At 37.8% G+C, this 25832-nt stretch overlaps 1 protein-coding gene across 1 annotated transcript; it reads left to right on the top strand.

Moving 5' to 3' along the window:
- Positions 1-74: 74 nt before the first annotated feature.
- On the top strand, positions 75-25092 carry LOC140239070 (mitochondrial 2-oxoglutarate/malate carrier protein-like). Its single transcript, XM_072318966.1, has 11 exons — positions 75-176; positions 1112-1173; positions 2278-2368; positions 5944-6027; positions 6441-6484; positions 7867-7945; positions 8525-8615; positions 12386-12476; positions 13893-13992; positions 20417-20468; positions 22874-25092. Exons 1-11 carry the CDS (start codon positions 109-111, stop codon positions 23030-23032), a joined length of 921 nt encoding a protein of 306 aa, XP_072175067.1. The 5' UTR covers positions 75-108; the 3' UTR covers positions 23033-25092.
- Positions 25093-25832: the final 740 nt, after the last annotated feature.

Here is a 25832-nt window from a genome sequence, read left to right as displayed (position 1 = left end):
ATCCATCCCACGACCACCCTTAACGGCCTAGCCCCTGGCCCCCAGATGCCATCACGCTACGCGTATGTCGCTCACGTACACTAACTGCTGCCACACGCATTCTCAAAGATGACATCCACCGGAAATCAAAAACCCTTACCAAAGGGGATAAAGTTCCTCTTTGGAGGATTAGCTGGGTACGTATAAGCTATGAGGACAGAGTGTTTTTTTTTTTCTTGAGATCAGTGACATTTTAAAGATGTAAGCTCTTATTAATGGATGCCTAAAAAAGGATGCGTATGCAGTGACTGGTACAGTCCCACTCCTTACAAATTATGTTAGATGTAATGTTGAGTAGGTCCTATACTACCATGGAGCTACTTTAACAGCCCAGCCAGTCGCAGCTGCGCTGTAAGTATTCACACAGCGTACTAACAGCGTCTGGTCGGGCTAGGAGCTATAGAGCTACTAAGTTCCATGATAATACCATTATTGCAAGACTTGCACTTGCCTCTGCTTAAGTATTAAAGTATAAACATGCTTTGCCTCCCATTTTTTGGATATGTCGGGCATCCAATTTACAACCATGTCGAGTAAAACCCAATCCCAATGCAGTTCACATCCTGCCCTTACCTGATTGATTATTTAGAATTGTTGTTGAATCCAAGTCCAAGAATAATAGAATTTTCCTGTTATTTTACTACGCACAAAACTCAAATAGGCCTACCGGTAAATTTTACTGATTACTGGCTGGATGAATTGAAAAAACAATTAAACATTTGTGAAGATTTGTGGAGGCCAATTGGAGATGTTGTGTGTAGGTTAATTATGACATCATTGCAGTATACTATGAATAATGGTGAACTCTGAGGGATCAACTCAGTTGTCAGAAATTCATTGCTTCCAAATTATCATAATTTCTCATTCGTATTGGTAGACCAATGAGGGTTCATCTTCTTCCTATGACCAGTACTATAGGCCTACTGAGTATTATATATGTGGACAGGTGTCTAAGGGTAATGGGTGTTCTGGTAAAATTAGCTTCTTCTCGATGGGTTAAAAGTTAATTCTATATTGCATTGAGTAAACTTTAATACCATCTGACATTCTACTTTAACTCACTTTTTGACAGGATGGCAGCCACAGTGTTTGTCCAACCTCTGGATCTTGTGAAGAACCGTATGCAGATGAGTGGTATGTATGCAAATGAGGCCAACTCATCAATGGCTGTACCTGGGAATCCTTGGCATACCTGAAAAAAAAAAGAAATAGAAATAAAGAATAAATCTCCCAAATGTAGAAAAAGAGAAAGAAAGTGAATGCTTGGAACATAAATTCTGTCAGGAAATAATTTCTTCCTTACTCATGAAAAATGTGTGATGTATGTCAGTTCATATTTAATCATAAGTCTGAATATCGATTCAGGAAATTCAAAATAACCTCAGTTCATCTGTAAGTTGTATTTGATATGCTGAACATTATGATCACACACAGATAACAGATTTGAAAAAAAAAAAGTAATGAGATCACTGGTAATTATTTGCACTAACCAATCTATCTTGTCAAATGCCCTTTTGAAATATTAGCTTGTTTCTCAGTTGATAAAATCGAGTCATTTTAATGAGAATTCATTCAAGAATTGTGCTACATTACATATTGACGTAAATAAGCACTGAATTTATTAGTGTTTTGGTAATAGACATGCCACATGAAATCATGGGCATGTATACTCCAGCAGGATTTGAGCTGACAACCACTTGAGCACTGAGCAGGCATCTTACCCATCAACTGAAGAATATGAAGTACCCGCCACTGCATGCTATAAGGATTAGAACCAGCACAGCTGTTGGCAGGAATCCCAATGGTCTAGTGGATAATATTTGCCTGTCCCTGAAAATTTGAATATTTAATCTTGTTTTGCTTAGATAAGAAAATGTAACAGTCTCCCTGATTAGAGAATTACATTTGCCAATTGAGATGCATGTAACACATATGAGTATCTCACTGATTGCTTCATGGAATCTCCCTGTGGTTTTTATGAGTACAAACTGGAAGCCTGGAATAAATGAGGGTGATCATTTGCTGCCGTAAACCAAACCTTCATGCAGTACCTCTTCAGAAGTTGTGTGTTGTATTGATGAGTTTTCACGAGTTCAGATGTTTTCATGCAAGACTTACAAATCTTGAATGTGCTGTTACAAAAATATTATCTGTTATACATGAGAATGTAAAATGTGTAAAGCAGAGACAACCTGAAAATGATAATTTTGTTTTTATTCCACCACATGATACTCCCAGGTGAGGGAGGAGGGGCCAGAGCACACAAGACCAGTCTTCATGCCATACAAACCATCATGAAGGAGGAAGGTGTCTTAGGTCTCTACAATGGGTGAGAGTGTTTGGAGGACCTGTGTAATAGTATCATACATTTATGATAGCAAAATCACTGTGCATCAGTCATAGTTCAGAACATCATTCCTACAGTACGCACGTTGTATGTATTTTCATGTAACATACAATTTGTTCCTACCTAGGTTGTTTATTTTGACCTCCGCCAAGGGAGGAGGTTATGCTTTTGTTACCGTTGGTTTGTGTGTTTGTGGGTTTGTTTGTCCTTGTGCAAAATAACTCAAAAATAGAACGGATTTGGATGAAACTTGCAGGAAAGATTTAGAATGACACAAGTAACAGATGATTAAATTTTGGTAGTGATCCGAGAATTTTGGGAGAATTTATGAAGGATTTTTAATATTTTGGCAGGTAGGGTCAATGAACTTGGGGTTAAGGCTGCGCATATTTGAGGTTTGCATGCACGCACTAAAGTGTGTGCTCTAGTTTCTACTAGGGCGAGGCGCGCTGTGCAACTGAGGGTTTATGACGTAACAAAGGCTTCTATATTTGGAAATCGGGCAACTTTCAGCACACAATGCTATAAGTACATACAGTGTATGAGTAGAAATCACTGAAATCTCTATGGAAGAACAAGATCAGTAGTGGAAATGAGCTGATGCTTGGTTAATGGTAGAGGTCTGCACTGGCAGAGTGCTTCTCTAGTTTTTAATTCATTTATTTGTCTTATTTATTTCTGTTATTTATTAATTATTATTATTTTTTTTTTTTGGTGATGATTTCAGTGCCAAGCTGCCAGTCACAATTCAATTGTTAACAACACAAGTATGTGTCCAACATTCTTTGTTGATAGTATGTAACAAGCATCACTCCGGCTAATTGTTTAATAGTGTTTTTTTTTTTAACCCGTTGCTTCGGAAATTACTCGAATTCCCATTGCTTCAAAACAGGGGGCACCCGGTTCCCGTAGACAACGGGTTAATTTGTTGTTTTTGATTCTGTTTTCTGTCTTTAAAAAAGTGAGTATGTGCTTTTTAGTTGTTGAATTGAACTAATCGAAGGAACCCAAGGAAGAACAGTGGTATTCTATTTAATGTCACTGAAATTGGGCCATCGTCTGTATCTTACTTGGACGGTACATGATTTTGATATTTTACATATTTTTGTATGTGTTTTTGATATGATTCAGAAATAAATACAAACAAACAAACAGACTGTTCCCTGGAACGAGGAGGAGACATAAGGCTCAGACAAGGAATACATTTAACAGACTCAAACACTTGTGTCACAATGTCGTGAACAAATAGTGTTCTTTTTATACAACACCTATTTAGAATGTAGCTATCCGATTGGTCGATTGCCCATCACGTGACATTTAGGGAAACGTTCTATTGCACGCTCTGCATGTCTCAGCCGTGCAATTTTGGTTCGACCAAAATGTTCTATTGCACGCGCTCTGATGTCACAATAAACAAACATGTGCCGCGCGCACTCAACAAATACAAGCGCGCTTACAAGCGCGTACTTTTGTCACTCATTTTTGTAAACAACTTCGTTTCGCATGTATGTACGTACAGTAAGGGTACCGGTTTTCGACACTTTAGCACATTTCCTTGTTTACCATCAATACTGCACCGTTTTACCTCGGAATTTCGATATGAAGTTGAGCTACAAAGGCCAATAATAATATGCCGTAAACGAATTCCCATTTGAATGCACTCGCGTTCAATTTTTAAGCGATTTCCGCCACGCCGTCGCTGACATCAGATTTCGACACCCAGCATCATTTTTCGACACTTAATCACAGCGCGCATCACACAGAAATCACATGGCGCGTACAGTACGCGTACACTGCATTGTGGACGCAAACTAGCAATCATACCGGCGCATGAACCTGTTGTTTCCTCTATAACGTGTCTTGATATGGGAATGTCGAAATCTGGTGCCACATTCTCATAGCCAACTCTTTTTACAAGTTTGCTCATTTATCACGAATTCAGCCATGAAATTACTAAAGACGATTATGAAATCAAACATCAAGATTTGGCAAACAAACTGATACTAAAGCAAGATAACCGGCACGGGTGAATTTAATTTTACGGCGATGTATACAAAATGTGTCATATTGTTTTGAAACCCCCAAAAATGGCTGACATTAACATTTCTGCCGACACCGTGTTGCTTTTCTCCTAAATATTCTACCGTCGGATTATGATGACAAGTGACAAACGGTGTTTATATAAGACTAGAAATGTGATTGATAACTTGGTTGATTGCTGAAGTCAGACGTTTGTATTGAGTATAAAATTTTATAAGAATTATCTGCTGGGTGTCGAAATCTGGGTCCTGTTGAAAACTGGTGCACTAACGGTACATACACATGAAGTGTTATACAGTGACTGCGACCGTGAGGCTAATCATTCATTTTTCACGGAAAATGGTTGCCATTTCTGTGCTAAATGCAAGAATCTGTGAGTACCAAATCTGTTGACGTTCGATGTGTTGTATAAAACAAATAGTGTATGGTCTTTACTCGTGCAATGGAACCAGATTTCGCACTCGGTGAAAGATGAGGCGCACTATTCAACTCGGCTTCGCCTCGTTGAATAGAGCGCCTCTATCTTTCACCTCGTGCGAAATCTGGTACCATTGCACTCGTGACCATTCACTATTTGTATACTAATTTGTTTCCTGTTTGTCTACCAACCAGAATATTAGATTTTTCTTTTCTTTTCTTGTTGTATCTTGTCATTGAGAAGAAATTGGCATCGCATATTTTGTAGCCGTGTTGTTCAATATCTGCTTGGAAGAGATGCATGAATGTATTATTTTTCTGCCTTTCTTTTGTTCAATAGCTTTTCAGCTCTTACATTGTGCATGATAAAGACTTCTTTGATAAATGACACTCAAACTGATTATGAGCTCTTCAGATTAACAAGACAACTCACTTGTAAGTAATGTCTTCTGAAACACATTTCATGCAACTGTAGAATGTTACGCTTGTAAGTCTGAAATCAAACTTACAGTGTAATCATTATTCCCTGGAGTTCATCTGAAATCACATCTGAATTTTCATGGCCAGATGTTTTCCAGTTGAGTTTTGCTGAGTTCTTGTTGTGTCATGTGTGTTCGTAATCTGAATGCTGTGACCTCTACCACATGAAGAAGTCTAACTTTCATCCGCTTTCATGCAGTCAAACTGTGCTCTTGGACCTGAGTGTATGTGCATACATAATGGAGCTAGTCCTGCCACTAAACAGAAGTCGTGCTTCTGTGGCGTCTGGTCGAGCTACATGTTTGACCCATTGGAGACAAGTCTCAAGTATACGTAGTCTGGGGTCTATGGGAAATGCATGTTGTAGCAAAATTAGCTTGTCTTCTGCTCAGGATTAAGTGACAGACAGTTGTTGTAGGGAATGATTGCAGATTGTGGTAGGCAGGAAGAGACATCACTGTGATCATTCCACAACTCTGCAATCAAAGCCCCACGATTGAAAAGTTTATTGCAAAAGCATTAGTACAATCTAAAACAAAGTAATTGTATGGTCAGAAGCGTACATTGTCATTCTTTTTTCACAAAACATCTTTTTTTTTTTTATTCTCTTACTATTTTAGTCTCTCTGCAGGCTTACTACGACAGGCAACTTACACAACAACCCGTCTGGGAATCTACACAACGCTATTCGACATGGTATCTGGGTGGGTTACTGTTGCAAAGTTAACCCGGACTACTGCGATATATATTTTTTTCTCTTTAATTCTTAGCAATTTGTCTTAGATACGAAAATCAATATTGCCCTGTAACATTAGACCAAGTGTAAATTGCTATTGTTGGTCTCATAATCATCATTGCTTGCACACTCTGTAGTAGTTATAATTGTTGGAGCAGCAACAGCAGTAGTATTTGTGTAATATCACTTATGACGTCTTACTGCTGGTAGTGGTTATGGTTTCTGTGGTCATGATTCTTATGTAAGTTGACTATTGATCAGAATCTTTCAAAAAAAAGTCTCATATCATTCAGACATGGAATAAAGATTGTAGCTAGTAATCCTTTATCACATTGATGTATTGTGATGGATGTCATCAAATAGTTATTTCTTTGTTTACAGGGCTGACGGGACTCCCCCTCCCTTTTTACTCAAAGCTGCAATCGGTGAGTTGACAAACTCTCTTGTTCTCTCTCTCTATCTCTTCCCCCCCCCCCCCAAAAAAAAAAAGAAACGAAAAACAAAACAAAACAAACATTTGTTTGTGGTATATATGTTTGATAGTATACTATAAATCAGAACTCAGGCTGTCCTTATATGTTGGTTTTCATGTGTGTGTGTGTGTGTGTGTACAAGATATGTGTTGTTATTTTCTTGTTTTTTTTGTGTGTGTGTATGTTTGCAGTGCAGGTAGTGATAAATCAATCAGCACTGAATCAATCACCCCCCCCCCCCCTCCTTCCTGGTAGTCCAGTTGTCTTCATTCATTGTGATGTTGTTATGTTCTGTACCCATGGGTGCTGCTCTTTACCATTATATTATACCTACTAAAATACTTCATACTAAATTATTTAATGGGAAAGCATGCTATGCCTTTGGAGTCCTCATTCTCCACTTGTTTGCTAGGATGTAATATACTGGTCCATGGGATGGATGGGAATACATAATAATCATTATAGTCAAAGTGCAGAGACTCCAACCCCAATCACCTTCTGATCTGGAGATTCTCCCGCCCGAAACCCCTAGCAAACGGGAGACTCCAAGTTGATATGTGCAAAACACAAAGTTCCTTGGGTTCTAGATATTCTCTCGTACTATCTAAGGCTTATTTTTTCAACATACGATAGCAATAAGTAAGAAATCCTTTCCAACGGGAGAAACAGAGCCAATCAAATCTCAAGTGGGAGAACGGGAGATTTTGCAAAAATGGACTTTCGGCGGGAGATCTCCCGTCGAAAACGGGAGAGTTGGAGTCTCTGAAAGTGTAAATAAGTGGCCCTCTAACACAAAACCTCCCAAAAGTTGCCAGACATACATTTTTTTTTTATAGCTGAGGGAAAATTTTGAAAGAACAGACTCTAAGCTTTCAAATGAGTCGTACAAACTGTATCTCAGTACAAGAGGACTTTGCTATCAAACCTATGTACAAATAATTGAAAAAAAATATATACATGCACACCCTCTGAAAAGAAAAAAAATGTTTACTGAGAAAAGAGGCTTTGACATCTAGAAAGAGATGACAGATAACTCAACGTGATTGACTGTACTAGGCCATCTAAATAATCGAGGAAAAAAAGTACATTCTCTGAAAGAGGGTTAAACTGAGAAAAGAGACTTTGAAGTCTAATATCTATTTATGTGCTTAATCTCATCAAGCAGTGTGTTGTGTTGTGAATGGGACAAAGATTAGGATATCAGGATGTTTAAGGTCAATCAGGTTTTAATTTGGAATCAAAACAAAGTGAAAATAAGGAAGATAATACGTGTATATCCATCAGTAAGATGCATTTAGAAAAGTGATTTTTTGTCCTTGCTTTGCTTCAATTAGGCATGGCTGCAGGTGCGACAGGTGCTTTTGTAGGAACGCCGGCTGAAATCTCCCTCATCAGGATGACCTCTGATGGCAGGTGGGTGTGGCTAAATGCCGTTCTTAACCCATTTAGGATGGGCTCTTTTTGCTATAACATGCATTTCCCATAGACACCTGTCCGAGTATACTCGGGACTTGTCTTACCACAGGTTAAAAGGGAAGACCACCCTGAAAATTAGATTGTGTCAATAGGGGCAGAAAAACTAGAGGAACAGATTTGATCAATTAAACACAAATTGGTATCTCCATGGTGTACTTGTAGCGTGTGAACTTGCCATCCATTTGTCCTATCTGTAAAAGTCCATAAAATCACTATTTCATCACTATTGATGACAGGATACTTTTCTTTTTTTTTGTTTCTTTTTGTTTCTTTTTTTTTTTTTGCATGCTGGGATTGTTTAGAGAAGTACAATTGATGTATTGGAGAGTACATGTACAGGAAATTCACCTGATGGTAGTATGAAAATTTATTATTTTAATGTACAGTGCAAATGGCCATAATGTTAATATTATTTTATGGACATTTTTTTTCTTTTTTCTCTTTTTTTTCAAAGCAGAAACAGGAAAACAACCTCTTCCTTTGCCTGAGGATTCTCTTTGTGATTTTTCATTCTAGGCTACCACCAGCTGAGAGGAGAGGTTACACCAGTGTCTTCAATGCCCTGGCTAGAATCACACAGGAGGAGGGACTCTTTACACTGTGGAGGGTAAGTGGTACAACGTTTTGACTAGACCCCTAGTCTCTCCCCCTCCCCCATGAATATGAAAGACAATAAGGGTTTATATGTGACCCGCTACAACAAAAGGATCCTAAAGTCGCTGACGGCTGTGTCGGGAATATCGTGTTTGAAGTCAGATCATCAAAATCGGTCCAAACAAGCGGATTTCTGTTTTTGGCATGAGGTTGTAGTCTAATGTTTTGTCTATCTTCTGCCGAAATTTCAAAGGTAAGTGATCAAAGGAAAGGCAAGAAATCAGCGTTTTTCTGGGCCATGATTTTCCGACTTTCAACGTAACAGACACATGTCCGAAGATTTGGATTTAGCGCCGTAGCTAGACTCCGCCCCTAACAATGAGGGAGTGATCTTATTGGTCAGTGCGTGGCATCCTGATTACTGATTGGTCGTGTGTAGACCGCTGGTGCTAAGCTTGAATGAACATCGCGGAGGTCGCTAGGGGCATACCTTCTATTGTCAAGCGGTGAAAACCGTCTCGCCTCCCTTTGATCATGATAGCGTCGGAAGGAAAACTTTGAAGGGGTTTTTCTCGAAACTCTGATTTCCACAACCACTTGACATGCGCTAATAAAATCATTGATATCTCCGCAACAGAGTACTTTTATGGGTTGTTCTATATATGAAATTAAAGTACAAGAGTATGCCATTTTCAGAAATTTGTCCTCCCCGACTTTAGGATCCTTTTGTTGTAGCGGGTCACATATATGAGTGGGTGATGCAGGGTGATGCAGGAAAAGTATATGTGATATAATAATGTTTGAGTCATCTAGTATTTCATGTAGTAATACTCATAAGCTTGGTGAGAATGACATCAACACAGTGTTTGAGTCCCAGTGCACTGGAAGTATCCTTGATTTTAGAAATCATTTGTAATAATCATTTGAAACAATATGTGACCGTGCATCACAAAAAGAACAAAAAGTCGCACCCCTTGATTTCACGTGAGGACTCAAAAAAGGTGAAATGGGTCAACCAAGTCAATATTCAGTTTTTCATGCCTTCTTAAAGAGCTACCCTTCTTCTACATAATTGTCCCCGCCGAACGAGTTCGAGCAGGGGACTATGAAACGGGCTCCGTACGTGTGTGTGTCTGTGCGTCCGTCCGTGTGTGCGTCCGTGTGTGATCAAAATGTTCAATTTGCTACTTCTCCGTCATTTATGAGCCAATTTTGATTCTGTTTGCTTTATATGATAGCACTACATGGGAGCTTTAAAACTTCTACACAAAATTTCAGTTGTGACCTTTGACCTTGACCTTTGACCTATATTGTACAATTTGCTACAAAATGCTACTCCTTCGCCATTTCTAACCCGATTTCGATTCCGTTTGCTTTATGTGATGGCACTAGGTGAGGGCTTCAAAACTTTTACACAGAATTTTGACCTTTGACTTCTTTGACCTTTGACCTTGATTTTTGACCTATATTGTACATTTTGCTACAAAATGCTACTCCTTCGCCATTTCTAACCCGATTTTGATTCCATTTGCTTTATATGATGGCACTAGTTGAGGGCTTCAAAACTTCTACACAGAATTTTGACCTTTGACTTCTTTGACCTTTGACCTTGATTTTTGACCTATATTTTGCATTTTGCTACAAAATGCTACTCCTTCGCCATTTCTAACCCGATTTCGATTCCGTTTGCTTTATGTGATAGCACTAGGTGAGGGCTTCAAAACTTCTACACAGAATTTTGACCTTTGTCTTCTTTGACCTTTGACCTTGATTTTTGACCTATATTGTACATTGGCTACAAAATGCTACTCCTTCGCCATTTCTAACCCAATTTCGATTCCATTTGCTTTATGTGATGGCACTAGGTGAGGGCTTCAAAACTTCTACACAGAATTTTGACCTTTGACTTCTTTGCCCTTTGACCTTGATTTTTGACCTATAGAGTAAAATATCCCGTTTGCGGCAGTTTAAGCATTGTTAAGGGTTTTTCCAACTTGTAAACAAATCAGGCAAATTATTTTCAACCATTTCATATATCATAGACAAGATTATTCATTAACGAAATCGTTTTCATGAAAGAAATTTATCATTGACTAACGCAGTTTTCATGATTTACCAGGGCAAAACCCGCCACAATTTTCGCCGATAAGGGCGATATGCGACGTAGTATTTCTGCTTGCGGCACGATGTACAATCCCTATGCAATACGTGCGTGCTCCGCGATCTTTAGCTGAACGCCTTCACATGTCTCGCGAGCATTGCGTAAGCGCCAGTTCCCATTGCGAAAGCACGTGAAAATAGCGGGCGCACATGCATTGGCCGCAAACAAGATCGCAATTCTGGCGGTGTCGTTGATGTCTTTCTCGTGTTTTTCTGAATTTTTTCGATGGTAACATCCACTTTCCGAACAAAAATGGCGGCCCCATCGGCTCGCGAAAGTTCTATTTTATGTGAGGATATGTTTTCAAAATCCATGAGCATCGGGAAAACGACAAAAAATCAAGTTTTTTGGACCATTATTTCTTAATTGTTATGTTAAGAAGTACCGAAAATTTTATTTTGGATGCGATATGTTGTCATTTAGGTGAGAAAATTTCACTTTCGTTAGAGATTGTGCACCATTTTATCGGTTGGTTTTTGTTGATTGTTAGTGTGTTAGTACATGTGTAGTGTGCATACGTAACAGTGCAATGCTGTGTTTAACTGTATATTACCGTGTATGTTGTACCTGCCGCGAACGGCTGCAAGGCCGCTTACTGACGCAGTTACTCTATTGCACATTTTTTACAAAATGCTACTTCCGGCGGGGACATATATTACGCACCGCGTAATTTCTACTTTTCCTTGTTCTTAAGTTTGGGATCATAAAATGAATGGGAAAGTACATTTTCAGTAGTTTTTCTTCAACCCTTTTTTGTAGAGTAGATGAGATCAGGTATGTCTTAGAGGCCCATTTTCATTTCTTGATGACCCTTTGCACACTCTTCACTTTCAAGTCTGATAACTTTTGAAGGTATAGCACTACTGCTTGAAAGTTGGTATTAATCATGGACAGAATGTGTTAATAGAGCATGCTCAATTTCGATTCAAGCTGATAATCCCTTCATTGTTGTTGCTCCAGTGGTTTACACACTGTTTTTTTGTCCCATTCATCACACAGCCAGCACGGTTTGGTCAAAATTAAGCGCTTCAATAGAGAGATAGACCATGTACTTCAGACCCTCTTTTCTTGGTTCACACTTTTCCAGAGTGTGCGCTTTCTTTCCAGTATTTAGATAGGTTAGGAGAGTCCATTTGAGTTGAGTTATACTGTACATCATTTTAAGGCTTAGAGTCTGCTCTTTCAGAACCTGTCCTTAACTAAAAATCCATGTCTGGCGACTTTTTGTGTGTTTTGTGGTGCAGGGTCACATATTGATTTTTGTGTTTTTTGACACAGGCCTATAAAAGGCTCTTATAAAAGGACATAGCTTGGTCATGTTCTTTTTCATTATCTGTGGTCCCCTATAAATTTTATATTTCTTACTATGAAATGCCATACATCAAGTGCATGTGATGATTTTATTTTGCCCTTTTTTTTTGCATTTCTCACTTGATAACTGCGGAATATGAACTCTTGTATAAATTTTAACCAATGAAATTACATCAAGAATGTTCAGCTAGATTGAAAAAAAAAATAGAAAGAAGGGTGTATTTTAAATTATATCATTGCACGGAATGAAATTTTCTTTCTCCTACATTTAGAAGTCAAAAGCCTATGAATTTGTTTTCTTCTTCCCACAGGGCTGCGGTCCAACGGTAGCCAGGGCGATGGTAGTCAATGCAGCTCAACTTGCGTCATACTCGCAGGCCAAACAGTTCTTACTTGGAACAGGTCAGAATGAACTACTTTATCATACATGTTTATCACGTACCCTCACTGTCCTTCAATAGCGCTACACTGATTAGTGTATTTATGCTACGCAATTATGGATGGCCACTGCATCCTCAAAGTGGAAGTGTGATGCTGCCATTGATTTTGTTGTTCAAAAGATGACATTTTTTCTTAGATATAGATCTGTGTCAGAGATTGGAATGAGCAGGGTGAGTTTGGATCTGTTTCACATGAGAATACAATGTAAGGAGCATTTATATCAAACTGTCAAGAACATGCTGATTAACACAGAATACAGCCAATCTTGCCTATTAGAATCCACTTCAAAGGTACCAGTGGGACTCCTTAAACTGAGACCCCGTTTACAGTGCGGGGCCGGGCTCGGCCGCGGCTCGGCCGCGGCCGAGCCCGGCCTCAATTGCGCGGCCGAGCCTCGCAATTTTGTCCGTTTACACTGCTGGGCTCGGCCGCGCTTTTGATTCAAACCTTTCAATATTTTGTCGTAGTGGCGCTCTGCTTGTAAACAAACGCAATTTGGTATTGTCTGGTTTTCAGACCCTTTGCCAAATGAATTCCGTGTCGCCGTTCGGGCAAAGGCCTTTGCCGAAGGAAAAAATCCTTTGCAGGACAAAACCACCTTAAACTATACTAGTTTTCGACGTTGAGGGGGTTAATATCCTGAATAGCGAAAGATACAGGCAGAGGGTTTGGAAGCCAGACTAAAATTGGCCGCGCAATTGGCCGCGCATTTGGCCCAGTTTGCGTTTACACCAAGAAGAGGCCGCGGCTCGGCCGTGGCCGAGACCACCTCCAGAGCGAGGCCAAATGCGAGGCCAATTTTGGCCTCGCATTTGGCCTTTTGCGCGTTTACACTGAAGCGGGGCTGGACTCGGCCGCGGCCGAGCCGCGGCCGAGCCTCGCACTGTAAACGGGGTCTGACATGAGCCTTGACTTATCATGCAATAGAATTATCTCATGTCTACATCCATTCAAGAAGAATTTTTCCATCAACATAAAATTTGTAGACTTGTGCAATGTTATGTAATTGAGGTTAACTGTATGTTGCATTTGCTTGATATCTATACATGTATGTAGATACAGTCATGACTGTGGCATAGCTGTCATTCTTTGCCATATAACTGTAAAGAGATCCAATTTGTGAAATCATGAGCTATTTTTCAGTTAAAATTTGAGTTGACATTTGCCTGTGAGACAAAAAAAAAAGAAAAGAAAAAAAAAGAATGCTCAAGAGTGTTGGAATGTGTGATTTACCAGTACATACATATAATTTGATGAAAAATGTATTTTGCAGTACAAAGGCCATCATACACAGCGTAATATTGTTTATTGGTACATTAGGTGATATTACCTTCCTCTGTTTTGGTATTTTCTCCTGTTTTGATCTGTCACCTCCAGGATATTTCCAGGATAACCTGTTGTGTCACTTTGGGGCTAGTATGATCAGCGGTCTGGTCACCACCATTGCCTCAATGCCTGTTGATATTGCCAAAACAAGGTAAGGTTCATCTCATCACAGCTTAGATGCACTGGCATTCTCTATTGGGAGTGTTCTTGTGTCAATATCAAGAATTTATTTCATTTTCCACGTGTGCAATATTGCTGGATAGCCAATGTTCACCCGCAGTACCTGGTTTTCCATGGGATCCAATTTTATTCACTTTGGGCAGACCACTTCAATTGGTTATGCACCCTTTTATTTGTAATGAATGAATGAAGGGGCATTTTTATCCCATCGTGGATGAGTCCCGAGTATACTCGGGCAGTTGTCTATGGGAAATACATGTTATAGCAATGTTGGTCTGTCCTCAACGGGCTATAAAACATACATTTATTGTGACTCTCTCATGCATGGATCCTCCATTTTCTGTCATATCTGAGGGACAGAGTGTTTTGTCACTTTTTCTAGAGTGCAAGGCATGAATACATGCGACATCACTCAGTAAAAGTAAAGGGACTCAAACTTGAAGCCAAGCTTTTCGATTGCAAGGCAGAGGCACTGAGCCACCTCACTGCCCTGAAATGATGAATGAGTTTTTACCATCAAGAATGTACCATTAACTATTGGAACATCTTCCAGCGCAGCGGACTATTACAGATTTTCAAGAATTTCTACTGAAATCGGAGAAGAATGCTGAAGGCTACAAGCAAATTACTGATTTTAGAAATCATCATCTGTGATATATTCTATAAAAATGATGGATTATTGATTATCACTCAAAAAAGGTGCAAATTACTGATTTTCAGCCATCAAACTCTAAAGGCTTACACAAAAGATTGTAGCTCTGATTTTGTCCATGTTCAGCGGTAATCCTTGGTGGATATAGACTGTCCAAACTGGGACATAATTACAGAGCTGCAGACAAGGTGACCTCAACTCAGTTGAGTGATGATTTGAGGTCAGGTGCTTAATAGTAATTACAATGTGCTCTTCATGGAGAGAGCCTAGGTGAGGAAAAAACATGTGACTGCCTACACCATGGAAAACTCAACACTGGGTTCTTCATACTGATACATTTTGAAGTGAAGCCAACAATTTGAGACCCAGGTCTGTGGCTTTACATGTGCATAATTTTTACCCAAATAAAGCAAAATTAGGAAAGTAATCTGTACTGGGAAGGACCATGCAGCAATGTTATTGTGTGATGTAATTCTAACTCTGCTCTGGCTTCTTCAGATGTGTTCTGAATTCCAGTGACAGTATTAAATGCCTATTATTGTCCTAAATATTACAAAACTATTAGGTAAACTATGATTGTGTTAACAGGAAACAGTATTGAAAGTCCCATGGTCTGTTGCCGATCCCTTTCACATGCAACGTATCGTTGGTGTGACATGCTCATGGCATTTGTTGAACAGTGTCATGTGAATACACTTTAAAGAATAGTAGTACGTGTACATTCATATAGTGTTGAAAACAAAATGTTTTTGACTGTCCAAACTGTTGTAGATGCATATTTTCAGTGTATGCTTGTACTGAACTACAATAAATTTAATTATGCAATACTGCAATTAAAGGTATTTAATATACTGTAGGTAAAAGTGGATTTTTTACACACTCTTAAGTTTTCATGCCCCAGGTATGATCAATTTTGCATAATCAAAGAAGATGCATGAGACATATCACAAGCAAACGTATGCTTGCTTTTATTTTGTACTAGTTTTGGTTGCACAAAATGTGCACAAATTTTCACATTAAAAAAATTCCCATTTACAGTATTAGTCAAATTAGATAAATTGAAGATTTAAGAAATTAAGAATTAATCAGTGCAAATAACTTAGAAAATGTGATGATAATCAAAATCCTACAGACAGGATTTGAACGATTCAAGTAATGTGGAATTATGGAGAGTATTAGTAGACCGTTGTGAAGTTTGGAAGGCATGAGGGAGAGAGGGCACAATCACCATAGTGAGTGGAAGTGCAGGGAGCAGGGCTCTATTTTATGAAGAGTTATAATTGATTTTTTAGTTGATTTCTGTCATAAGTCTCTAGCAGCCTGTGCGGTAAGGAAATTTAAAATTGATTACATCTTTTGATAAAATGGGGCCCTGGACTTACAACTTTAATACCACCACCCTCCTTGCACGTACATGTACTCTTTGTCGGCCATTGTTTGTGAAAGCTCAGAGATGAGATTGTTCCCTATTAAAGGAGAATAACATCTGTCTGTGTAGGACAGATCCACCAAAATCCAACAAGATAGAGATAAAAGGGGCACTGTTATACATATATATAAAAAGAAAGAATTAAGAGCCCAAATAAAAACATTACACACAGGGCAAAATGTGTGATGTAAAACATGATACATGCATCTTCGCCGCATGAAAGTTTTGCAAACTGGAGTCGATGGCCTTTTCTGCATCATGAAATTTCAGAGTATTGCCACTGGCATTCAATACATAATTATAGTGTAGGCAAGATCTTCCGTGTGCATTTTAATTTTACGAATCTTGGCTCTCGCAAAATTCACAAAATTAAAATACACGCAAACATTCCTTGTTTTACAATAACCGTGTGAGGGTAGGCTCATCCATTGTTAGCATCCCTCCGTGTTAACCCTAACTAGGCCGGGGGGGGGGGGGGGGGGGGCCTCCGAGGCCCCCCCCCCCCCTCGACGTTTCGCTATCGTGAGAAGCTATCGCCGCGACGTTTCATGACTTTTTTCTTTCGAGTCTCCCGCATCTTTTGACACCAAATTTGCGATGCCCGGGTGTGCGGTTCCGAAGTTGCGCATAAATATGCACTTGCATGTCAGACCAAAAATTGCTCAAAAACGTGAATTTGTGTACAATTTCAATGCAAACTCTGTTTCCAGGCAAATTTCATAAAAGCATGATTATTTTTGGGGTTTTATTGATTAAAATAAATTAATAACGCATTTTCTTGTTTGGAACAATGTCACGGACAAATTTCATCGAAAAAACAATGAAAAACATAAAGTCGAAAAAACAAAGAAATACATAAGAAATTCAAAAAACAATAAAATACTTAGGAAATTTTTTCTGATTGCACAATTTTTTTCTCTTACATTTGCTAAGGACACTAAAAAGAATATTTACACAAAAAATGTGCCTGTTTTGAGCTTTATTTAGTGATTTATACCAAATTGTCTGATTTCATGCATCATTATGCATAAATTAGCATAATTTAGTGTGAATGATAATTTTTGAAAAAATTAACTTCATTGCACTTTAGATTACATCATAGGCAATGCGTGTGCCAATTTTCGTCGCGATTGCACGGTCGACAACCGAGATCTGGAGGGGGGGCCTGGGAGGCCCCCCCCCCCCCCCCCCCCCCCCCCCCCCCCCCCCCCGGCTCTATCATCTACCTGAATAGCCCGGCCTAGTTAGGGTTTAAGTTAATGGGAAATGTAGTAAAAGTTAAAAAAAAAAAAAAATCAAACAAATTTTTGTCCTATGCACACAAGAACTTTCAGTCCTTAACATGCATTGCCAATACTCACCACTCCGAAAGATCCATGTAATTACCATGTCACGTGCTGTGTGCCCCCGCCCACCCCGATCATCTATTTTCCCTTTTTCATTGAGAGTGACAACCATTTACATAATTACTCCAGCCAAGCTTTGAACCAAACACTGCTTCCATTTCTGTAACATTTAATAATCTTCCTTTTTCATTTGATTGGACCATTGTTCATGTCAGCCGTATTAGCAGAATTTATCCTTGTTATTATCATAATTATATAGTTGAATACCGTATTCACTATAAGCTAATATGGGGTGTTGTTTTCCTTGCAACTATCTCATTTAGCCAGTATAATGGGGTTGATTTGGTGTTTTTACCTTTAATACATAACTGTGGAATTATGAAACCTGGCTTTCATATTGAGATACCTTCTTCTGTTGACAGTGATATTAGTTTTGATCCTTAAAGGGACTGTACAGTACTGGTTGAGGTAGGGATTCATGTTTTGAACATTCCTGAGTGAGATAATGAAAAGCCTCTTATGAAATATGAAAAAGCATGTAATTTTAAGAAGGATTCAATGTTTATTCGATGAAAATTTGTTTTCAAATGGCTGAGATATCCAAAAAAGTGCTAATAATAAAAGGCGACATGCCACAACTTTATTAGGATCTCTTTTTTTCACCTTGTTTTTGGATATCTCAGCCATTTCAAAACCGATTTTCATCGAATAAACTTTTGATACCCCTTAGAACTGCATGCTCTTTGACATCTCATAGAGTGGTTTCTGAATATCTCGCAAAACGTTAAAAGCTGAATCCTCACCTCGACCAGAATTGTACACACCCTTTAATTCCATAAAATTGATATATTACCTTCTGGAACATATGGCATGCAAAAATATTTGCTTGCTATTTTTGTGCCAGCTTCTAGTAGTGTGAGATGTGTGAAAATTTCCACTTTTACAGTATGTGATTAAAACGGTTACAGCTTGTTTTTACGAAGGTTCGTTATTCCGAAGGCTCTTTAGTCCGAAGATTTGTTATTCCGAAGGATCGTTTTTTCAAATTTCATTTTCAGATTGACGAATCTTTGGAATAACGAACCTTTGGAATGACGCCACAAATGTTCGGATTAACGAACCCTTTTTCATTTTCGGATTAACGAACCTCTAGGTATAGGGAATTTGTGTGTTTCGGATTAACGACCCTTCGGAATAACGAACCTTCGGAATAGCGAACCTTCGGAATATCGAACAGCACCCGATTAAAACATGCATGTTACATGCTTTACATAAATCAATCAATAGATATACCCTGTTTGTTATATTTTTCAATTCTTTTGTAGGACCAGAACAAACTATTAATTAGGCATACTACTAGCATTCATATTGTTTGGTCTGAGAGCTGTCCTCATGAAGCAAGAATAATGGGACTGCCATTTCATGAATTTCTCACATTAACCCCTTGAGAACTAGTCCCGAGTATACTGGGGCAAGATGGGAAACGCGTGTCGTAGCAAAATCAAACCATTCTCAATGGGTTAAATGAGCAAAATTAAATTGTGTACTGTAATTTGTACTATCAATCTCAAAACTGATAATTAAGAAAAAAAAAAAAGATTGTTGTGCCAATATAATCTTCTGATACTTTGAAGGGGGGGAGTGAACATATTGTCCAATATATTTCAGTGTCCCATGTGTAAGAACTTTATTTGTGCAGTCATTTTACAGTTACAGTATACCTTGGCTTTGGATTAGTTGGCCTGATGTTAGTGACTTGTATACTTACATTATTAGTGTGCACTTAAAAGACATTATGTGTTCAGAAGTATATTGAAACAACACTTTCACTGAGGGATTTTAGGGGTCATTTTATTCGAAGCCAATTTTATTACAGTTGTAACATAAGTGAAATAGGTAAATCAAAAATAGGCATTTACAAAGATTATCAGTACTTGGAGGTTGTACATCTATGCATAATCTTGGTGATGGCCATGATGCCCCCCCCCCCTTATGATCTCAGCCGTGATTCACGTGTTCGTTACAAAAATTGGCACACACGTCACTCATGACGCAATCTATAGGGCTGCTTTGTTAAATTTCAATAAATCGCTTTATTTTATTTTATATGAATTATGTTAATTCATGCATAAAATTAGAATTTGGCTGGAAATCATTAGATAAAGCCCCCAAACTTCAAAATTTTTTGCTTGAGGACTCTTTGGTGAATTCTGATTTAATCTAGGTCAAAAAAAAAATTGGTATCAATTTTTATTTCTTATGTATTTTATTGTTTTTATAGTTTCTTATGTATTTTATTGTTTTTATAATTTCTATATGTATATTATTGTTTTTATAATTTCTCATGTATTTCTTCGTTGTTTTTTTTTACTTTTTGATTTTTATTTTTTTTTTTCAATGGGAATCATTGGCAACACTATTTCAATCATAAGAAACATAAAATTAATTGTTTTTAATCACTAAAGTAAAAATAATGATACAATTACAAATTTCAGATAGAAACCTGATTTGCATTGGTTTTGTACACAAAATCATGTTTTTGAGCAATTTTCAGTCTGACATGCACTGACATAATGTTGTGTAACTTTGAAACCGCGTACCCGAACGTTGCAAATTTGGTCTTAAAAGTTGCGCAAGGCTTCAAGGTAAATTGTCATGAATCACCATGTGGATGCGTTCTCGCGTTGCAGAGATGTCGCGCGAAGTGTCGAGGGGGGGGGCCATTATGGCTCTCCCCCCCCCCCAGGTAAGTTAGGGTTAAGTTGTTTCCAACCCTATTGGTTTAATGGGTACTTAACGCCCTTATCATTCTCACCCGACAATTATGTATAAGATTATGTTTTGTGTTAATCAAAAACACAGAGATAATAATCATGTATTCATACATCATGTTCAGTGATTTGATCAATCTTGACATGTAAATGTATGATCTTTCAATGTTTGTTTCCTATTCTTTAATTTCTCACAGAATTCAAAACATGAGGATAATTGATGGCAAGCCTGAGTACAAGGGAGCTCTTGTAAGTTGACTGTTGATTTGATTTGATTTGATTATTCTATTAGATGAAGATAGATAAAGACAGATAAGACTCCCAACTCCCAAACAGAGAACCCGAGTTGAAATCCCGCAAGGTGCTTACGTCCTTGGACAAGATGTTTTTACCCACCATGTCCCTCTTGACCCAGGTGTATAAAATGGGTACCTGGCAACGCTACGGTAATAGTAATGATAGGGCTCTCTGGTAAGAGCAGTGGCAACACTGAAGAGGCTACCCTTGTAGTAGTAGTAGTAGTAGTAGTAGTAGTAGTAGTAGTAGTAGTAGTAGTAGTAGTATGAAGCAGTGCCTTTGAGATACCCCTTGCAAATCCAATGCAAAGAGAACTCCACTTTAAAGGGATCGTATAGTTTTGGTTGAGACCTAATTTCAGGTTTCTAACATTTTTGGTGAGATAATGAGAAACCTCTTATGAAATATGAAAGAGCATGTAATTCCATGAGGAATTCAACATTGTTTGATGAAAATTGGTTTTGAAATGGCTGAGATATCCAAAACAGAGCAATTCTAATAAGTGTGGGACCGACACTTTATTACGATTGCTTTGTTTTACTTTGTTTTTGGATGTTTCAGTCATTCCAAACCCAATTTTCATCAAATAAACTTTGAATTCCTCTTGAAATGGTATGCTCTGTACTATATAAGTGTTTTCATGGTATCTCGCAAAAAGTTAAAAACCGAATTCTCATCTCCACCAATACTGCACCATCCCTTTAACTTAAATTGAAAAGTATCTATAGATTTCGGTATAAAATATAACTCTATCAGTATATTGTAGCTTTCTTCGTTTTCATCGAGCATTGCTGTTCACCAATGATGCAGAATCTATTTCAAGGCTACATTTTCTCTTATTCAAATCCATGTCAAAACAGAAGAATTAACACGGTACAGATTTGTATTCTTGTATAGGGGAGACCTGAAGGCAAGAACATTAGAAGCTTATTTCACCTGCGATTGACTGATTGTGCCATGAAAGCGTGCAAAAATATAAAATTCGCTATCTTGTATGCTCTGTATTGTTTCATAAGTGTTTTCTTGGTATCTTGCAAAAAGTTTTAAGTCAAATTCTCGTCTCCACCAATACTGTACCATCCCTTTAACCCTATTCTAACTGGGCTATTTGAGACCAAGTTTTTACTGGGGGGGGGTCAATTTGACCCCCCCTTCAGATCTCGGCCGCCGATCGCGCAATCGCCGCAAAATTTTGCCTGAACATAGAGCCGGATGTCAACTACAAGATTACATGGTCATACAATAGAAAAATTTTGATTTCATATTTTTTAATAAATTAATTATGCAAATTAACGCATGAAATCATATTTTCACCTATAACTCCATCAAAAAGACTGAAGGATTATTAAATTTTTGTGTCAGAGTTCCTCAAGACACATCAAACAATTTTCTAGTAAAAAAATAGCGCAATCAAAATCATTTTCTTTTGTTTTTTATTGTTTTGTTAATTTCTTATGTATTTTATTGTTTTTTCGATCTTTTGTTTTCCATTGTTTTTTTGCCAAAATTTGTTGGAGGCACTTTTTCAAGCTTATCTACATTAGAATTGATTTATTTCAATGGTTAAAAGTTGAAATAATCTAATTTATATCAATTAAACAAAAAAACACAGTTTGCATTGGATTTGCACACGAAATCATGAATTCGAGCGTTTTTCGGGTTGACATGCATATGCAAAACATTGCATAACTTCAGAACGGTGTACCCGGACGTCGCAAATTTGGTCTCAAAATATGCGGGAGACTCGAATGAAAAAAGTCACGAAACGACGCGGCAAAATCTTTGCGCGTTGCGGAATCATGGCGCGAAACGTCGAGGGGGGGTCAATTTGACCCCCCCCCAGTTAGAATAGGGTTAATGTTCTTTAATTCACTCCAATGAGGACAGAGCAGTCAAATAAATAGGCAGTGAAAGTGTCCTTAAAATTCAGGCCAAAAATGAAGGTGTGATATTCTTATATCGAATATAATTTTGCAAAATCTAGTCTAGACATATGACATCGATGACTTAGTCTATACATGTAGTATATGATGTGAGGGAAGTCCATGCATTCTCAAAAGAAGTTGGTAAAACTAATAAAATGCATTGACATGTCACGTTATTCCATATGCTATTGTAAAAATTTAAGCTTTGACTATTGTTTTGTGTTTTGCATATCTAAAAATACTCTTCCCTGTGAGTTTGAATAAGATTATAATAATCATGTGCCAAAACAAGGATTTAGTTTCAAGAAAAATGAAGGTTACTCAGTATTTGAGAAAAGCAAGAACAAAAAAAACAAAAAAAAAGCATAAGCAAAACAAATCCAGAAATAAATGGTTATATTAAAACCATGCTGCTCTTTGTTTGTCTTGCAGGATGTTCTTGGTAGGACCATTCGCTCTGAAGGATTCTTCAGTCTGTGGAAAGGCTTTACACCATACTACACTCGTCTTGGTCCACACACCGTCCTAACATTCATCTTCCTAGAGCAGTTCAACAAGCATTACAGGAATCACTTCATGAAGGACCAGTAGAGGGAGCCCTCCAAGTATTCTCTCTTTCTACTTTGAAAGCCATTCATGAGATTGCCACACAGAAGAGGGGAGTTTTTCTCCTATTTCAAAGAGTTATTGCTCAATACTATTATAGCTGTAACATCACTATCATGAGTTTGGATTTTAAAGGAATTTATTTAGTGGTGTTTGTCTGTATTTTTCTTTTTCTTTATTTCTTTTTTTTTTTATGCATGCCAGGAAGGATCTTATGTGTCCATATCTGCTGAAGAAAGAGACATTTTGATGCATACTCATAAAACATGATAGCTGTGAGACCTTGTAGAATGTGTCTTTGTGATCATGTTATTGGACATGTGAATTACCCCCATGCTACTCACTTCCTTTACTTTTTTTATTGAATGATTTTGGGGTAATTATATACTGCCTCCTAAATAATCTATGAATATGATTTCAATCTGTTAAAAATTAGATGTATATGCTTATGTTTTAACATACTTAGAATATGAAGGAGATGAGATACTTGACTCTGAAATTGATGTGCTCTGTACACGTAAGATTAGGCGTTATTCATCATTTTTAATGAATCAATTAGTTGTGAATATAGTTCTGTGCACAGTTCACATCGAGTGACTTGAGTTGCACTACTGAAAACTTGATCAATGCACTGAAGAAGAAGACGGAAAAAAAAAATCCAGTGCTCAATGGCTGCTACTGTGAAGAAGGAGCAAAGATTGAGTATTGAAGATGTTCCTTTTCACTCAAACATTTCAGTAGCATTATAGAGGACACCAGCTTTTGACTGTTATTACTTCTTTTTATAACTTGCAGTCTCAAATCATGGCCATGTGGGTGAAATTGCTGGTGATTAAAATTTCTGTTCTTTCGTGATTTTCAGAATCACCGTCGCCTTCCTTTATTAATCATACAAGATGTAGTAGTCTCCTAGTCTTCTGCAAGAGAATATCCAGTACTCATGACCAAAGGAAACAAGAGAAATCTATGTAGCTTTAGCCTTGCTTTTTTTCATGTAGAAGTGCTCATGGGAATGCCAGAGTGACATATGTAGAGGTAATAGTATTATTGAGGACCAGAACCGGCTGATCAGCAAACTTCAAGTTATGGGGCACAATACTGTGCTCCAATACAAGAAACTCTCATTCAGTCTAGAAAAAGCAGCAACATTCTGTGAAGTTTGAATTGTCAAAACAGTATTATTCGGTGCCATCTTCTCAACATATTACCAGCATCACGAGCATTTCTGAATAGGGTAGTACTGACAAAACTTGTGTTGATTACATTTTCTGTGTAGCGTTCTCTAGTTACAGTAATGACTTGAAGTAAAAGTGAGTAATAAATAGAATGTCTCAAATTGGATGTAACACAGCACAATGCCAGCAGCATATTTATTAGATATGTGCCAAACCTTGTATGTTCACCATGTGTGCAGCTCTAAAGGTCAGTATTCAAATGCATCTGCTCAACCTTTTCTGCACCGGAAACTTTGGACAGTGTGTACAATGCTATAAGATTTCTTGTGTCAATCAGCACTCAGAGCCCACCAAGGTGTAAAAGCAGTATTTTTTAAATGCAGGTGATTTTGAGGGGATATACATGTACCTTTTTAAAATTGGGAAATTTCTTCCCAAACTAATCAGCCATCATTAGCCAAGTTGATTGAAATTACAATTTCAATTGCTTATGAACACAAATTCATGTGTGATATCAATTCACTATATTAGTGGAGGCTGTGTATAGTCGGATTTAAGAAGAGTGTTTAGTTGTTTTTTGGGTTTTTTTTTGTTTTGTTTTTTTTGGTGGGAATTTATAATAAATTAACATGCAGAACCCCCTTTGTTCTTGTATGACCTCAAAAGTCAACTTTATATTGGAGGTACTGTTCTGATACCGTGATTGCATTGAAATTGCATTGTATATAGAAATCCAGTAGCTATAGAGTATTGAAGATGTGCACAGTGTTTGTGGCCCATGTGTGATCATTGCATTGTGAATTATGATATGCATCTGAAAACCTAATGTCAGATACAGTGTAATAAACTGTACCTCGTTCTTATATGAACATCAAAAAAGGTTAAGACTTGTTGATTTCTGCAACGTGTTTAAGAGCTGGAGGCAAGTCTGTGTCGTTGAGTTAGGGAGTGTGTGTGTGTGGGTGGGTGTGTTTACTTAACCTTATTTCATGGATCCCTTTGTTTGTGTGTTGTGTGTGATTTTTTTTTTTTGTGTGTGTGTGTGTGTGTGTGTCTGTTCCTCAATACACACATTTATAGACTGTACGTGTACTTCTTTAACCCTAATCCCACCGGGTTTTTTGAGGGACTTGAAACCACGGGGGGGGGGGGGGGGGGGGGCCTTCAGATCTCGGTCGTGGATTGCGTGATCCTCACAAAAATTTGCACTAAGGTAGAGGCCAAGACTATAGTTAGATTTTTCACATTTTAATTTATGTTTTTAATATTAATTTATGCAAGATAATTTTTTGCCTATAAATAAAAAAAAAATAAAGCTCCAAGACTTCTAATTTTTGGTGAACATATTCTTTTCAGTATCCTCAACAATAATATTGAAGCAAAAATTCAGCTTCATAATTATTTCTTATGTATTTTATTGTTTACTGAATTTCCTATGTATTTCTTTGTTGTTTTTCTTCAAAATTTGTCGCAGAAACTTTTTAAAGCATAATCAGGCTAAAATAAATCATAAGCCATCGAGAGTAAAAATATTTATTTTTATATGAATTAAATGCAAAAACACAGTTTACATTGGATTTGTACACAAAATCATGTTTTTGAGGAATTTG

Source organism: Diadema setosum, chromosome 15 (assembly GCF_964275005.1).
Source record: "Diadema setosum chromosome 15, eeDiaSeto1, whole genome shotgun sequence".
Classification (NCBI taxonomy): Eukaryota; Metazoa; Echinodermata; class Echinoidea; order Diadematoida; family Diadematidae; genus Diadema; species Diadema setosum.
Note: the sequence above shows the minus strand (reverse complement) of the source record. Positions and strands in the feature narration are given on the sequence as shown.

What these genes read in the sequence shown, in the direction of transcription:
- LOC140239070 (XM_072318966.1), top strand. Translation starts at nt 109, where the DNA reads ATGACATCCACCGGAAATCAAAAACCCTTACCAAAGGGGATAAAGTTC. An exon ending in CTCTTTGGAGGATTAGCTGG is followed by an intron (nt 177 to 1,111) that starts GTACGTATAAGC and finishes ACTTTTTGACAG; the next exon opens with GATGGCAGCCACAGTGTTTG. An exon ending in CTATTCGACATGGTATCTGG is followed by an intron (nt 6,028 to 6,440) that starts GTGGGTTACTGT and finishes CTTTGTTTACAG; the next exon opens with GGCTGACGGGACTCCCCCTC.